A 14859-nucleotide genomic window follows, 5' to 3' on the forward strand; every position below is an offset into this window, starting at 1 on the left:
TGCTTTGTGCTCCTTTTAACGAGATATCTACGTCTAGCAGACCTCGATGGGCCCCCCCCCCCCTCAATATGTTGAACAGGCTTGACAAATGTGAATGGGAGAAGATGATAAGCCACTCCCGGGGGTCTACGAAAATTCAAGCGGTTGTTCTCACCGAATCGCATCACTAATCAGGGGTTGAGGTTATTTCGCACGGACATTTCATAGCGTGAGCATACGTCGCGATTGGAGCAGTGTCAGATTTGACGGTTTCAAGTATTCCTATACCTCAATTCTAGCTTCACAATTCTCCTATAGCTAGCAAGATGCTTATTTCCTTACGTTCAGATGAATGAGATTGCCAAGTAAAGTGCTTGGGGCCTCGTGTCATGGAGTGTGTGTAGTGAGATATCTCATCTCACTTTGCAAATGTGGTCCATTTGTATCAGAATCTTGAATCTCAGCATAACACCTTAATTGGCTTGGGCTACAAAAAAAGTCATTCTCGTAGACCGTTGGGGGATTATTTACGCATGGTGCAGCTGAGTATCACGCGTCGAAAGCAGGTAGCTGAAGTGAGGATCCAACATTCTCGGAGGGATTGTTTTTGTTGTGATTTCCTCACATAAAATGTAACGTCTTGATCAAGCCGAACGGACTTTCAATGATTGGCGGGCCGCTGCTCTGCTTATGATCCAGCTAGCTGCACATTTGGGGTTACATAGGTTACATATCTGGGCACCCGGTCAAGGGAGGTTGGATTGTGGATTGGACCCGGTCTCTTATTCTAGTGAGCCCCGAATGTTATCACGAGGCTGGAAGATCCGGGGATTTGCCTACGTTAGTACAATACAACATAGTCGCCAAAGTCCGGTTGAGAGCTGCACATTTCAGCTCTGTTTCGCTGCAACATACAGCCGGATCTTGCCCTAAGTACCCAGCAGTTGCACCATTATTCCCGATGTTGTTCCACACCACTCTAGGACTCCTCACACTCCAGGCGAGTAGCGTCGCATCTGCACGTTCAGCACGGCACGGGATTCCCCTTGCCGACCAAACGTTTGACTATGTGGTCGTTGGGGGCGGTACGGCTGGGAGTGTGATCGCAACGCGACTAGCACAGAATGACTTCAAAGTGGCCTTGATTGAAGCCGGGGGCCACTATGAGCTTGAATCTGTGGCCGAGTTTCCTGCATCTGATGCGTTGTCGATAGCATCAGATCCTACTTTCCAATCGCCGGTGGATTGGGGATTTGTAACAAGGGATCAACCAGGTGCTAATAGGCGGGCGATTCATTTCACCCGAGGAAAATGTCTCGGGGGATCGTAGGTGTCTCCTTCCGGATCTGGCATACCAGAAAAAAAAATTAAACTGATCTCTCTGCAGGTCAGCATTAAATTTTATGATCTATCAACGGTAAACCCCCGTGGAGAATAAGTGCTTGCGGCCGGCTTGACTAACCTGGATATTGTAGTCCGACACGCGAGTCCATGGAGATATGGGCGACTGCAGTTAATGACAGCAGCTACGGATTTGATGAGGTGCTCCCATTCTACAAAAAGAGCGTTCAGTTCACGCCCCCAAACACCGAATATAGAGCTCAAAATGCATCCGCGGGCTATGGCATCGATGCCTACGACTCGGATGGTGGTCCATTGCAGGTGTCGTATACTAACTTCGCCGAACCTTTCTCGTCATGGATGAGCCTCGGTATGGAAGCTATCGGCATTGAGAAAGTACAGGACTTTAACCGGGGTGGTATAATGGGAGCCCAATATTGCGCATCGACCATCGATCCATCCAACGAGCTCCGAAGCAGCTCTGAGCAATCTTTCTTATCCAAGATCACGCCAAAGTCACTGACAACCTATACAAATACCCTTGCTAAGAAGGTGGTCTTCGATGAAAATAAAAAAGCAACAGGAGTTCAAGTGAAAGGTTTGCTGGGCAACATCGTCACCCTTTCAGCATCGGAAGAGATTATCATATCTGCCGGTGCCTTCCAGTCCCCCCAGCTCCTCATGGTTTCTGGCATTGGTCCCATCGAACAATTGGAAGAACATGGAATCGAAGTTATAGCCGGTCGACCAGGAGTCGGTCAGAACATGTGGGATCACCCGTTCTTTGCGCCTTCGTACCGAGTCCAGGTGACAACATTCACTAGGATTGCCACCGACCTGCTATACGCAGCTGGCCAAATTATTGAAGGACTGATCTCCAAGACAGGATCCATCAAGAATCCAATTGCGGATTTTCTGGCATTCGAGAAGATTCCGCGATTCTTGCGTTCGGCTTTCTCGGAGGAAACGCAGAGTAAATTGGACAATTTTCCATCCGACTGGCCTGAAGCAGAGGTGAGAGACATATTCCCTTGTATGGAGAAAAAGGTTACTAACGTGAAGATTTATAGTACATCTCTGGCGCAGGGTATGTCGGGAACGCGTCAAACATCCTAACAATCCAGCCAAGAGATGGATACCAGTACGCCTCCATACTCGGTGTTCTGATTACACCCATGTCCCGAGGAAATGTCACGATACAGTCGGCAGATACCTCCTATCTACCTGTTATAAATCCCAACTGGCTCGATGATCAGGCTGATCAAGAAGTTGCCATTGCCATATTCAAGCGAATACGCCAGGCTTTTCAGAGTGAAGCCATGGAGCCTGTGGTCATCGGCCAGGAGTATAACCCCGGGCCGCAGGTCCAGTCCGATGATCAGATCCTTGAATTTATCAAGGATAATTTGATGACTCTGTGGCATCCGGGTTGTACTTGCAAGATGGGAACGCCCGATGACGGCATGGCTGTGGTTGACTCCCAGGCCCGGGTTTACGGAGTGGACGGACTGCGAGTAGTTGACGCTAGCGCCTTTCCTTTCCTTCCTCCTGGTCATCCTCAGTCGACGGTTTGTATGTTTCTCTCGGTCACTGCTTTGATTTCCAAGTACTAACTGCGTCGCAGACATGCTTGCCGAGAAGATCGCGGCGGATATTATCCAGTATTCCCAAGGACATTAATTTAGATTCAAAGTCGGACACAGAAAAGGATCCATTGACTTGAGAGATTTTATAGATTGACATTTACATAGTAGATCGTCTTATTTGGTTTTGCTGGGCTGAGCTGACGTCAAGTGTGGGAGGCACGCTTTATACTTCAGGATGCCATAGTACATGATCTTCTTTCTACATGGCAATTTCGTGCGGACGTGTCCCCCAAAAATGAAAATGAATAGTACACGTGGAAAACTTGATGGTAAATGCTCTTCCTATAATACAGTGAACACCAGATACAAATCCTCATATCGCTACAGAAACCCAGAAGTTATTGGAACAAGACGTCATGCACACGGCAAATGCACTCATTTCTTGGCCGTCTTCTTCTTGCCCTTCAAACTCTTCAGTTGAGCAGCCCGCTCGGCTCTCTGCTGACGCTTCCTCCACGCCAACCAACGGTTACCGCGATCATGGGGCTTAGCAGTGATACCAGCCTTCTCAGCAGCCCGACCAATCTCCCAATTGGCCTCACGGTACATGTAACCGGGACGCAACTGCGGGCCAGACTTGGCCTCAACAGCCTCGATATTCGTCACACGGAGACCGCTCTCATCAACAGAAGCAACGAGATCAGACTGGACCTCGACGCGTTCTGCCATTGGCACAGGAGTCATATTCAACTTGCGCCGACTGGGAGCATTGCGCGGGTGCGGGAGCTGCTCCTCCTTGTCGAAAACAACTCCGATATACCGGCGCTTCGGGTGCTTCAGCGGGTCGAGGTAGTAGCGGACGTAGCCGGACTGTGTTGCGTAGATTGTGTGGTCCCGTCCCATCCCACAGTTCTCACCGGGGAACCATAGCGAGCCTCGCTGCCGGAAAATGATACATCCCGTTACCACGTACTCGCCGCCAGAGCGCTTGGCTCCGAGGCGCTTACCGGCCGGGTCACGTGAGTGTCGATTGGCCGTTCCTTGCGAGGCGTGCGAGGCGTGACGCACTTGTGTAAATGGGAGGAGTGCGCGGGAGAGTGAGGGTGTTGGTGTGGATTTCGGGAATGTGAATGTTGCGGAGAGGGTTCGCAGAAGGGATTGCGATTGCGAGAGTGCGGGTGTCGACCGGATTGTCGGGGCAAAGGCTCGCTCCAGTGCCCGCAGGGGCGTTAGCACTCGCGGCTTGAACATGGTGGGTTATAATCGGATTGCTTGGAGGTGTAGATCGTGAAGCTCCAAAGGGGAAGTTTTTCGTTCGGAGATCAGGCTTGGCGTCACGTGTGTACCCGTAAACTGGCTTCATCTATACGGAGTACACTACTCGAACTTGGCTTACTTTCTACACACTCGATCGTTTTGCAAACACCGACGGTGCAATAAATTAAATTATGTTGCAGAGCTGGCGCCAAGCCCTTTGGGCTCTTCTGCTTCTTGTGTCCGTCGCTCAGGCCCAATTCAACTTTTTTGACCAGATGTTCGGAGGCGGCGAGCAGCAACAACGCCAACAGCAGCGGTCGCAGAACGCTCCCAGCGATAGTGATCGGTACCAGCAGATGTGGAGTGGAGGTAAGACTCAAATAGCTTCTTTGACTGAGACTGCGCTGTCGCAATTTCACGTTGCCCTCGTGACCACATCACTGACCTCCTTGATCTTTTGTTACAGCACAATGCGACCACTACCTCTGCCCTGGAACTCTTGCTTGTGTACACTTCCCACATCACTGCCCGTGCCCTCACCCTGATGTTGAGGAGAAAGTTGAACTTGGAGAAGGAAGTGCCGTTTGCGTGTCGAAGGGAGGGTTCAAGGCAGGTGAAGCTGCGCGGAAAATCGAATTGGCACGTAAGGGATTTTTGTGAAGACTGCGTATATGATGTTTTTTTTATCACATGGTCTGTATGTAGCTGCTTTGGGGGAGGTCAGGTCATAAAGCTTGGTGCCGATGAACGGATTAATCTGACAAGATTCCATCCTGTGGATCCTTTTTGGAAATGCCCAGATATCCTCTAAAAGCAGAAGGCTTATTTCGTACATGGAAACAGACTGCCTACATGCTCATATGCAACCTGGTAATTCTACCCAAGACATGCCCATCTTGGTCTACTATCTATATGGATGCGCAAAGTCGCTTGAAATACGATTCTCCACGTCTGGACAAGCACTTGTCAGTACTATTTCACAAGCAATGGAAAATCAAGTAACGAAGTGACCTGAAATCTTGCTGATTAACTTGAAAATAGAGTCCGATGAGTCAAGTTGGAGCAAACGACATGCAAAGGATCTGCCGTTGCTATCTCCGCTTATCTCCGTAGTGACCTTCCGTCATCGGTTTATCGGAGTCTCGGCGGTGGAGTGTGCGGACTACTACAAACTTCGCTTTCCTTCAACATTTTACCTCAATCTTTTTCCAGGTCAAACCGGAATCTCTGAGCTACCATGTGGGGCTTAAGACTCCGATCCCTGCAAAAAGAGTGGGCACCAGCTCGAACTCGAGCTCTTTCAAGCTTCAAAACTCATGCATCTCAGCGTGGTCCTCGCAATAGCAGAAGAAGACCAAGTCTCATCCAGACTTCGAGAAAAGCCGAACCTGTGCAACATCCTGGGACAGCTGCCTCTGAGTTCCAAGATGCCACATGTCCCAATTATGACCCTTCGTTAAACACTCTCCTTTCTCCCGTTTACGTGCCAGAAGATCCCAAAGGTGTGCTTAAAGAACATCACCCGGCAACCTCAATACTGGCAAACTCAGGAATAGTCGTACAGCGAGAGCTCGAGATGATGAATTTTCTGATGTGAGTGCCGCACGAGTTTCTACCTGAGAGAAGTATGTGTGTTGACTCCCTCAGTGGATTTGAACAAGCGAATAAGTATGTCATAATGGATGCGCAGGGAATCCACATTGGATATATGGCAGAACAGGATAAGGGACTGGCAAATACAATGGCACGGCAATGGTTCCATACCCACCGAAGTTTTGTGACACATGTATTTGACCGACAAGAAAATGAAGTTCTTCGTGTAAGCTCAAATGGAAAGGCCATCAATTGGTGTGATTCCCTTTTGGCTGATCATCGCAGTTCAATCGCCCGTTCTCTTGGATCAATTCTCAGATCCACGTCTATGATCCTCTTGATCAAACGCCAAATGCTCACTTGGCATCCACCTCTCTTCAAAGCACAACACCCGGTTCTCTCATTGAGCCTGGCACCAGATCGAGTGCAAGGATATCCCCACTTGGTCTCGGTCAAATGCGAGTTATCGGCGAAGCCCAGCAGCAGTGGGCACCTCTGCGGCGAAAATACAATCTCTTCACCTATCACCAGTCGCCAAACATGGAAACAGACATGGGAACCAGTGATGTCTCGATAGCTGACTCTGGTTTGTCACCAGCACAGCAGATGCAACTAGTCGACCAAAACCAGGGCCAATTCAACCAATTTGCCTACGTTGATGAGCCCTTTCTTTCATGGGATTTCTCCTTAAAATCAGCAGATGCTCAAACAATCGGATCCGTCAATCGCAATTTCGCAGGCTTCGCTCGCGAAATTTTCACAGACACTGGTGTCTACGCCATGCGAATGGATTCCGCAGCTCTCTGCAGCGAGACGTCACACAACAACAAAACCTTAGGCATGACCCTCGACCAACGTGCTGTTATGTTGGCTACAGCTGTAAGTATTGATTTTGATTACTTCAGCCGCCAACACGGCCATGGTGCATTTGGCTTTCCGCCGTATGGTTTCGGCATGGGCGGCCAGGCTCCCGCTGGCGGTGCAGCTGCAGAAGGCGCTGCCGCCAGTGAGGTTGCGGCTGCTGGTGGAGTCGCTGCAGAAACTCTAGAGCGAGTTGGAACTGCCGGTGGTGCGCCCAATGGTATGGTTTCAGGTGCTACCACCGCAGGTGCAATGGCTGGGTATGAAGCAATGCAGAGAGCCAACACGGCCGATCCAAATGCTTCAGTGTCGGAGCCGGTGAAACCAGACTCACACGGCTTCCAGGATGGACCTCAAGATCCTTGGGGTGAAGATGGTTCTTGGGGTGACGAGGGAGGTGACATTGGTGATGGGGAGGAGGGGGGTGATTATTTTGACTGGTGAAGAGGGCCGGTTTTTGTACTATAACATTCACAATTTAGATATAATACTTAGTCTCAAACCAAAAAATGTAGCTTTTCACTAGAGCACTTTTTCAATCGCATTTTTCCATCTCTGTCCCTAATCCAGGTTCCCCGACGGCATCGCCACGATTTGTCCACCGCCCCGGAATTATTCCATCCCCACCCTTCATCCCACCCAAGCGCCCCGGACAACCTCGCCACCTAAGTGTTTCACGCTTCACATCTCGCGTCTGAATCGATTAAATAGGGGAAAATGGCGTCCTCCGTCGCCCAGAAGCGCCTTTTTCATGAATACAAGAACCTCTCCACCAACCCACCAGAGGGTATCACCGCAGGCCCCGTCTCCGAAGACGACATGTTTTACTGGGAAGCCCTGATCCAGGGCCCAGAAGAAACTCCCTTCGAGGGCGGTGTCTTTGCAGCGGAGCTGAAGTTCCCAAGAGACTACCCCCTGAGCCCGCCGACAATGAAATTCATCGGAGGAGGCGTGTGGCACCCAAATGGTACGTGACCCTAGACAACTCAGAAGTGACTTGCGGCTACTTGCTTGCGTTGCAAAATACACAATGGTCAACATCTGACTGATCAATTTGGATTACAGTCTATCCCAACGGAACCGTCTGCATCTCTATCCTTCATCCCCCTGGCGACGACCCAAACCACTACGAGCACGCCTCGGAGCGCTGGTCACCTATCCAGAGTGTGGAGAAGATCCTCATCTCTGTTATGAGTATGCTTGCCGAGCCGAACGACGAGAGCCCGGCCAATGTTGAGGCTGCTAAGATGTGGCGCGAGCGGAGATCTGAGTACGAGCAGAAGGTTAGGGATGAGGTGAAGAAGGGTCTGGGTCTGTGAGCCAGGCTGGGTTGAGGATGAATGCCCTAATTTCCTCGCTGCTGCACAGGTGGATGGCAGTTAATACGGTTTGCTTGTTCTGCGCGGGGGTCAAGCTTTGATGAATGGCGTTCCAAGGGTTTCTTTTTCTTTTGCATGGTCTGGACATGCAATGTCTTCTCGGTCTGTACAGTGCATTCCTATCTTCGCATTATGACAGCGGATGAAATACATGCTGTTCTCCCGACACACTATTCTTTCTCCTCTATTGGCTTGCTAAATCTTGCATATGCTTCAGTATTACCATTGTTCTTCTGCTCAAGTATTGGAGATGCTTGGCAAGTATTATAGTATATCGTTTTTGTCTTTATTGTATGTTGTCTATACATCTATACCTTCCTAGTTATACACATTCTACAGCATCTTACTCCTGCCGAAACATACGCCGATTAATCCACCCCTCCAAACCCCCCTGACACCCATATAATATCTCAATCTCCGCCTTCAGGTTCAAAATCATCATCCGCTGCAATTCAGCACGCCACTCTGGCTCCGGTCCGTCGCTAGCCCAGACAGGACTGTTCCGAAGCATAGCCATGATCTTCTTGCGGTCTTGCATCGTCAACGAGAGAAGAGCCGTGTCACCAAGTACCTCCGGAACTGCTATGATGTCTGTCACTCGAAGACCCAACCATTGCAGCCTCGGTATGCTGAGCCGAGCATTTTGGTGCAAGTGTGCCGCCGAGCCGTACTTGTACGTCGACATGATGGCCATCCCATGGGGATCACCATCGGTAAGGGCATAGAAACGGGGCTGACTTCTGCTCTGCTTGGATGCGGAGTCGGAAATTGCACGCAGGAAGGTTCGTGTCATGAAATCGGGATAGCCTTTGCCCTATTTGAGTAGCATTGAGCTCAGGTGCTCGCTTAGAGGACTACAATATTTGTTATAGCAGACACGCAACCTACCGTGACCATGATTCCTTCCCCTGCCAGTGCTCTGGTGTGGTAACTTATTCGTGCGAGCCGGTGGAAGACTGCCTGTGGATAGAGGCTCAGCGTACTGATGCTGCATGTGTGGTCTCCTTGCTTCATACCTCTTTCTCGATGACCAGTACCCAGCGGATGCGCGAGATATCAATCTTGTCTCCGTTCTCTATGCGAGGAATTAAACTGTCCTCAATGACAGAGTGTGCATCGATCAAAATGTGGGAGCCTCGGATCAACCGATAGTCTCCCGTCACCAGTCCTTTTGCTGCCGCTTCCTAGAAAGCGGCTCTCGATGTCAGCAGCCCGACCTCGTAGTGGTGTGATACCAGAAGATTCGGCAGGACAAACCACATTCAATGCCGTTCTGTTCACTCCAATGGTGTACGCCAGGTCATCAACTATGTGGTCCACGATGTACTGCACGCGGAAGAACTCCGGATCGATGTAGTATATATCTCTAGTGATTGTGTGATTATTGTTAGCATACCTTTTAGACTGATTCCTGAACATTACCAGCTTACCTTTTGGAGATCAACTGGCCTGTTCGAATAGCTTGGTCCAATATAGCTAGGATTCGAAGGATCACGGCTATCAGAATGCGCAGACTCGGTCAGTTTGTTATCCAGGAAGAATGCTTAGGTGGTGTTTGAATTATGCTAGAAGGGAAGATCGTACTAAATTTCCAGGCTTCGTGTGCCGTCTTTCCTGGCCAAGAGTATTTCCTGTACGTCTCAACTCTCGGAATCGGTTCCAATGCCCCGGTGAGGGTGTTGATGGCGCAAGCAGTTGGGCTGGCTCTGCGTTTGAGAGTGATGGAGATGTTTGCTTCTGTCGGGGACTGTGAGAGTCCGTGTACGAAGGCTGCGAGGGTGTTGTTGATGAACCCTTGGACTGAGGGATCTCGATCATCATCCATCTCCAACGTGTGGATGGTTGTAGGCTCAGCCATTGCCATGGAGGTACGGCGAGGTGGTGCTGGGGTTAAAGGACCGCGAGTAGATGCAACACCTTTCTATCTGTGGACCACCTGGGCCCAAAGAGCTTACAAGGCGCTTTCCATTAGTATCCATGTATTCATAATGTATTTAAAGAATAGTGACTATTATCAATAAAATTTTCGATCAATGGTTAGTAAAAATGAAGCCTTTGACTTCTTCTGACCTTAGGATCTATAGAAGTCAGAAATTGCTTACTAGATGTCGTTATTTATGTTGAAGATTCCCATTCCCTCCATATCTTCATCATGTCTAAAATTTCTTGCGATGAGCATCTATACTCCGAACAATCTCTTTTGGTTTTGTTGACTATCTTTTCCTTTTCCCTTTCCCTTGAGGTTTAAGGTCCATGAAGTTCATAGAGCAACACTGGACTACACCATCGCATAACAAAATCACCACGCCTCCTAGGTCCCCTATCTCTTGATCAGAGAATTCTTGAAATCCTCAACATCCTCTTCTTTCTTTTTTCGATCAGCTCATCTGCCTGGCATCACATGATGTTCAACATTCTTCATTCTACACCGCAGTCGTGATACCGATGACTAAGCTTCCCCGGTTTCTGGGCACCCGCGCCTGGACTCTCCAAGCTGTTTAATGTCTTTGCTGGATTGGCGAAAAGACCCTATTCCTCATATCATGTCTTCTACTCCTCAAATTGGGCCATGGAGAACTCCAGACGAGGGCCACCTTACCCCAGATGCCAATGGAGATCTTAAAACCGACTACTCGCGCTGGCGATTGGTCGATGAGGAAGGCCGTCAAACATGGCGGTACCTTGAATCAGATGTGGAGAACCAAGAGTGGCCGCAGTCAATAGCTGATAAATATCACTTGGGAATTCCCACGGTATTTTAATCTCACTCAATTGACAAAAAAATTCAAAAAATTCATCCATTTCTAACGGTCCATTATAGGGTCTCCCGGAGCTGCCAGAAGCCAAGACTCCATTGAAAGCCGCCGAGAATGGACTTTCATTCTTCTCGCACCTGCAACTGGAGCCCGGAAACTGGGCCTGCGAGTATGGTGGCCCCATGTTCTTGCTGCCGGGTATTTTGATCACTTACTATGTGACCAATACCCCTATTCCCCCGGAGTATGCAACGGAGATCAAGCGTTATTTGTTTGCCCGTCAGCATCCAGAGGACGGTGGATGGGGTCTGCATATCGAAGGTCACAGTTCCGTCTTCGGTACTAGTATGAACTATGTGGCACTGCGCTTGATCGGTGTAAGTGAAGAGGACCCGCGCATGATTAAAGCTCGAGGCCTTCTCCATAAATTTGGAGGCGCCATCTACGGTCCTCATTGGGCTAAATTCTGGCTCAGCATTCTGGGGGTAATGGAGTGGGAGGGGGTTAACCCTGTTCCCCCCGAGATTTGGTGTGTTCACACATTGCAACAGACCCAACCCTTGGTTTTTCTAATTGTTTATACAGGCTTCTTCCTGACTGGGTTCCTTTTGCTCCTTGGCGGTGGTGGATTCATATGCGCCAGGTGTTTCTCCCAATGTCTTGGCTGTGGTCTAAGAAATGGTCTCACCCTCTCGACGACTTGACAAAACAGCTGCGCGAAGAGCTCTACACCCAGCCATACAGCTCTGTTGATTTTGCTGCGCATCGCAATTCGATTCACGAGGTAGACAATTATTACCCCAAGACGTGGCTGTTGAATACAGCCAATGATCTGTTGGTTCGGGTCTGGAACCCTTACCTTCGACTCTCCAGTATTGTCAAGCGAGCCGAGGAATGGACCTGGGAGTTGATTCGTATGGAAGATGAAAATACCAAATATGCGGGGCTGGGACCCGTCAATAATCCGATGAATATGGTAGCTTGCTTTGTCCATGACGGCCCTGACAGCTACTCTGTCCGCCAACACAGGGAGCGGTTGAATGACTATATGTGGGTTAAGGGCGAGGGCATGCTCGCAAATGGCACCAACGGCGTGCAAGTTTGGGACACGGCATTCATTACCCAGGCGATCGTCGTCGCTGGTTTCGCCGACGAGCCCAAATGGCGGCCGATGTTGACGAAAGCTCTCGAATTCCTCGACGACCATCAATTACGAGAGAACGTGCCAAATCAAGATAAATGCTACCGCCAACACCGTAAGGGTGCTTGGCCATTCAGCACCAAGGACCAAGGCTACACAGTTAGCGATTGCACCGCCGAGGGTCTCCGATCAACACTCCAGCTGCAGGAGATGCACGGCTTCCCTAAGCTGATCTCCGAACAGCGGTTGAAGGACGCCGTCGACTGTCTTTTGCTCATGCAAAACCCAAGCGGTGGCTTCTCTGAGTACGAAATTACCCGCGCCTCGCCCAAGGTCGAGTGGCTCAATGCCGCGGAGGTCTTCGGTGGTATCATGATCAGCTATGACCACCCCGAATGCACAACGGCATCTGTCACAGCCCTGTCACTCTTCAGCAAATTCTACCCCGTGTATCGCGCCGACGAAATCCGTGCCGCAAAGCAGAAGGCTGTCGGCCACATCAAGCACGTTCAGCGCGCCGACGGTAGCTGGTATGGCTCTTGGGGAATCTGCTTCACTTACGCAGCCTTGTTCGCACTTGAAAGTCTGGCCAGCGTTGGCGAGACCTACGAAACGAGCGCCGACTCTCGTCGGGGCTGTGATTTCTTGATCGAGAAGCAGCAGGCCGATGGTGGCTGGGGCGAGTCATATCTGAGTAGCGCAACCCATCAGTATGTTCAGCATGAGAAGTCCCAGGTGTGTCAGACTGCCTGGGCTCTTCTTGGGCTTATGGAGGCGGGCTACCCACACAAGGAGCCGTTGGAGAGAGGTATTAAGCTCTTGATGTCTCGCCAGCAGCGCAATGGCGAGTGGCTGCAGGAGTCGATTGAGGGTGTATTCAACCAGTCTTGGTGAGTTTGACATGTCCTCATCTTCTTTTGGGGGTGATTACTGACCCTCTTTTAGCATGATCTCATATCCTAACTATAAGTTCTACTGGCCTATCCGTGCCTTGGGCTTGTATAGTAAGAAGTTCGGCAATACAGAGCTCGTGTAAAATATCTCAAGTGAAAATAACATCCCACACCAAACTACTTCATAAACAATCAGGGGTATCGTCAAAATACTGAATCACATAGCCATTGATGCCTTAGTCGTAGGATGTATCTAATTTCTTCATTCCCCCATTGCTCCTTCTCTTTTCCCCTCACCTTCCCCCCACAACAAGAACCCACGTGACCTCCCATCCAAAAATGTGTGATCGACAGGAGCTTTGGCCACTGCGGCTCATTCATCCCTCCGTTCTGGACGACTGCACAAACTGTTCTTTGCCCATACTACGTCCGCTGGAACCTGAAACCATCGCCATGAATGCTGCAGCCAAGGGTGACAAGGCCTCGGCCGAATCCAACTACCACCTCGCCATCCAACACTATACCCACGCCTTGAGCGAGCTCCCCCGCGCTCCGGCATACTACATTTCGCGATCGACTGCCTATTCCCGCCTCAAGCCCGCAGATGGTGGACCCGACTACCAAGCCGCACTTACCGATGCCGAAATAGCGCTCCAGCTTGCCAAAGAGCGTGGAAACCGAGAGCTGATTCTCTCCGCACAGATGCGCCGGGCCGTGTCGCTGTACCAGCTTGAGCGATATGGAGATGCAGGATATGTGTTTGAAATCATTGCGAAGAAAACCAAGAGCGAAAAAGCCCCAGAGAATAAATCCGAGCAGGTGCAGGCTGCCATGGGAGGACCGGGTTCCGGATGGGGAGGCCCCAGAAACAATTACAGTGCCCAAATGCCCATTTGGACTGCCAAACTTCAACGCAAGCTAGCAGAACTTCCCAAAGATGACCCAAAGTGCACCGTGTCTATTACTGAGTTCCCGTCTTCCACCTATATTCCGACCGGGGATGAGGTGAAGGATCAGTGGAATGCTCTCAAGGCCGACAATGACGTGGGGATGGCCGGATCCTCACAGAAGAATGAATTTCAGCCCCCGAAGCCCCAAATCTCGGCCGGATCGACCTTATCCCCAGCGGAGGCTGCTTTGGCTTCTCAAATTCAAATCTCAAACATCAGTTCTCCAGCTACCTCTATTTCCCCGGGAAAGGTTCGCCATGAGTGGTATCAGTCACAGGACTCTGTAGTTGTGACTCTTTATGTCAAGGGAATTCCACATGAGAGTGTCGCAATCGATCTGAAAGAAGATTTTGTGAGTTTTTTTTCTGCTCGGTCATTATTGCACTAAGAACTAATTTGGGAAAGGTCTCGCTCCAATTCCCCCTCCCATCTGGCTCTGAATACGACTTTACGCTCGACCCGCTATATGCAGCTATTAATCCGGCCGAGTCCAAGGTTTCAGTCAAGGGCACCAAGATTGAACTCACTCTGCGAAAGAAGACAGCCGGCCAAAAATGGGGTACCCTCGAAGGCTCGGCCGCCAACCCCCCTGAGATCATCGACCGTCCAGCCGCACAAATCGCGCCAGCTATCTCGGGCCCTTCATATCCCACCTCGTCACGCCACGGCACCAAGGATTGGGACAAAGTCGCATCGTCGCTCACTGAGAAGCCGAAGGACAAGTCAGGCAACGCAGCCGATTTATCGGATGACGAAGGTGGTGATGCTGTCGACGGGTTCTTCAAGAAGCTGTATGCTGGCGCAGACCCAGAGACACGTCGAGCTATGATCAAAAGTTACACCGAAAGCCAGGGAACATCGCTGAGCACGAACTGGTCTGAGGTTGCGAAGGGGAAGGTGGAACCCCACCTTAAATGATTTTTTCTCCAGTTTTTTTTCTTCTCTTCTCATTGCTACGGTGCATGCAGCGAGGTGTTTCTAAGGTATCGCAACTTTTAGTTCAATTTGTCTCAATGAAATGATTTTTTCCAAGTCGTCCTATTAATCTTAGTTCTGAAAAGCAAGTAGTTCAATTCGTAGACTCCACTAAAACACTTGCCCTTCCAAGCACCCATAGATACCC

General features: G+C 50.1%; 8 protein-coding genes across 8 annotated transcripts; 6 read left to right on the forward strand and 2 right to left on the reverse strand.

The window, feature by feature from the left end:
• Nucleotides 1–940: 940 nt before the first annotated feature.
• Nucleotides 941–3000, forward strand: Pdw03_6984 (Glucose-methanol-choline oxidoreductase; the record flags this gene model as incomplete). Its single annotated transcript, XM_066101515.1, has 5 exons — nucleotides 941–1305; nucleotides 1367–1396; nucleotides 1455–2334; nucleotides 2391–2892; nucleotides 2945–3000. The coding sequence occupies 5 exons, from the start codon at nucleotides 941–943 to the stop codon at nucleotides 2998–3000; spliced, it is 1833 nt and encodes a 610-aa protein (XP_065956598.1).
• Nucleotides 3001–3341: 341 nt separating this feature from the next.
• Pdw03_6985 (mitochondrial 54S ribosomal protein bL27m) lies at nucleotides 3342–4157 on the reverse strand (the record flags this gene model as incomplete). The annotated part of the gene is made up of 1 exon (XM_014678864.1): nucleotides 3342–4157. The coding sequence occupies one exon, from the start codon at nucleotides 4155–4157 to the stop codon at nucleotides 3342–3344; it is 816 nt and encodes a 271-aa protein (XP_014534350.1).
• Nucleotides 4158–4354: 197 nt separating this feature from the next.
• Pdw03_6986 (Long chronological lifespan protein 2) lies at nucleotides 4355–4823 on the forward strand (the record flags this gene model as incomplete). The annotated part of the gene is made up of 2 exons (XM_014678863.1): nucleotides 4355–4532; nucleotides 4630–4823. The coding sequence occupies 2 exons, from the start codon at nucleotides 4355–4357 to the stop codon at nucleotides 4821–4823; spliced, it is 372 nt and encodes a 123-aa protein (XP_014534349.1).
• A 577-nt stretch (nucleotides 4824–5400) lies between these two features.
• Pdw03_6987 (Scramblase) lies at nucleotides 5401–7061 on the forward strand (the record flags this gene model as incomplete). The annotated part of the gene is made up of 3 exons (XM_014678862.2): nucleotides 5401–5756; nucleotides 5811–5982; nucleotides 6042–7061. The coding sequence occupies 3 exons, from the start codon at nucleotides 5401–5403 to the stop codon at nucleotides 7059–7061; spliced, it is 1548 nt and encodes a 515-aa protein (XP_014534348.2).
• Nucleotides 7062–7334: 273 nt separating this feature from the next.
• Nucleotides 7335–7936, forward strand: Pdw03_6988 (Ubiquitin-conjugating enzyme, E2; the record flags this gene model as incomplete). Its single annotated transcript, XM_014678861.1, has 2 exons — nucleotides 7335–7584; nucleotides 7683–7936. The coding sequence occupies 2 exons, from the start codon at nucleotides 7335–7337 to the stop codon at nucleotides 7934–7936; spliced, it is 504 nt and encodes a 167-aa protein (XP_014534347.1).
• A 403-nt stretch (nucleotides 7937–8339) lies between these two features.
• Nucleotides 8340–9860, reverse strand: Pdw03_6989 (Meiosis-specific topoisomerase Spo11, putative; the record flags this gene model as incomplete). The annotated part of the gene is made up of 6 exons (XM_014678860.2): nucleotides 8340–8810; nucleotides 8885–8956; nucleotides 9013–9180; nucleotides 9254–9362; nucleotides 9427–9493; nucleotides 9581–9860. 6 exons carry the CDS (start codon nucleotides 9858–9860, stop codon nucleotides 8340–8342), a joined length of 1167 nt encoding a protein of 388 aa, XP_014534346.2.
• Nucleotides 9861–10539: 679 nt separating this feature from the next.
• On the forward strand, nucleotides 10540–12929 carry Pdw03_6990 (Oxidosqualene:lanosterol cyclase; the record flags this gene model as incomplete). The annotated part of the gene is made up of 4 exons (XM_014678859.1): nucleotides 10540–10749; nucleotides 10818–11281; nucleotides 11338–12783; nucleotides 12839–12929. The coding sequence occupies 4 exons, from the start codon at nucleotides 10540–10542 to the stop codon at nucleotides 12927–12929; spliced, it is 2211 nt and encodes a 736-aa protein (XP_014534345.1).
• Nucleotides 12930–13239: 310 nt separating this feature from the next.
• Nucleotides 13240–14654, forward strand: Pdw03_6991 (SGS; the record flags this gene model as incomplete). Its single annotated transcript, XM_014678858.1, has 2 exons — nucleotides 13240–14088; nucleotides 14142–14654. 2 exons carry the CDS (start codon nucleotides 13240–13242, stop codon nucleotides 14652–14654), a joined length of 1362 nt encoding a protein of 453 aa, XP_014534344.1.
• Nucleotides 14655–14859: the final 205 nt, after the last annotated feature.

Source organism: Penicillium digitatum, chromosome 2, assembly GCF_016767815.1.
Source record: "Penicillium digitatum chromosome 2, complete sequence".
In the NCBI taxonomy this organism is placed as follows: Eukaryota; Fungi; Ascomycota; class Eurotiomycetes; order Eurotiales; family Aspergillaceae; genus Penicillium; species Penicillium digitatum.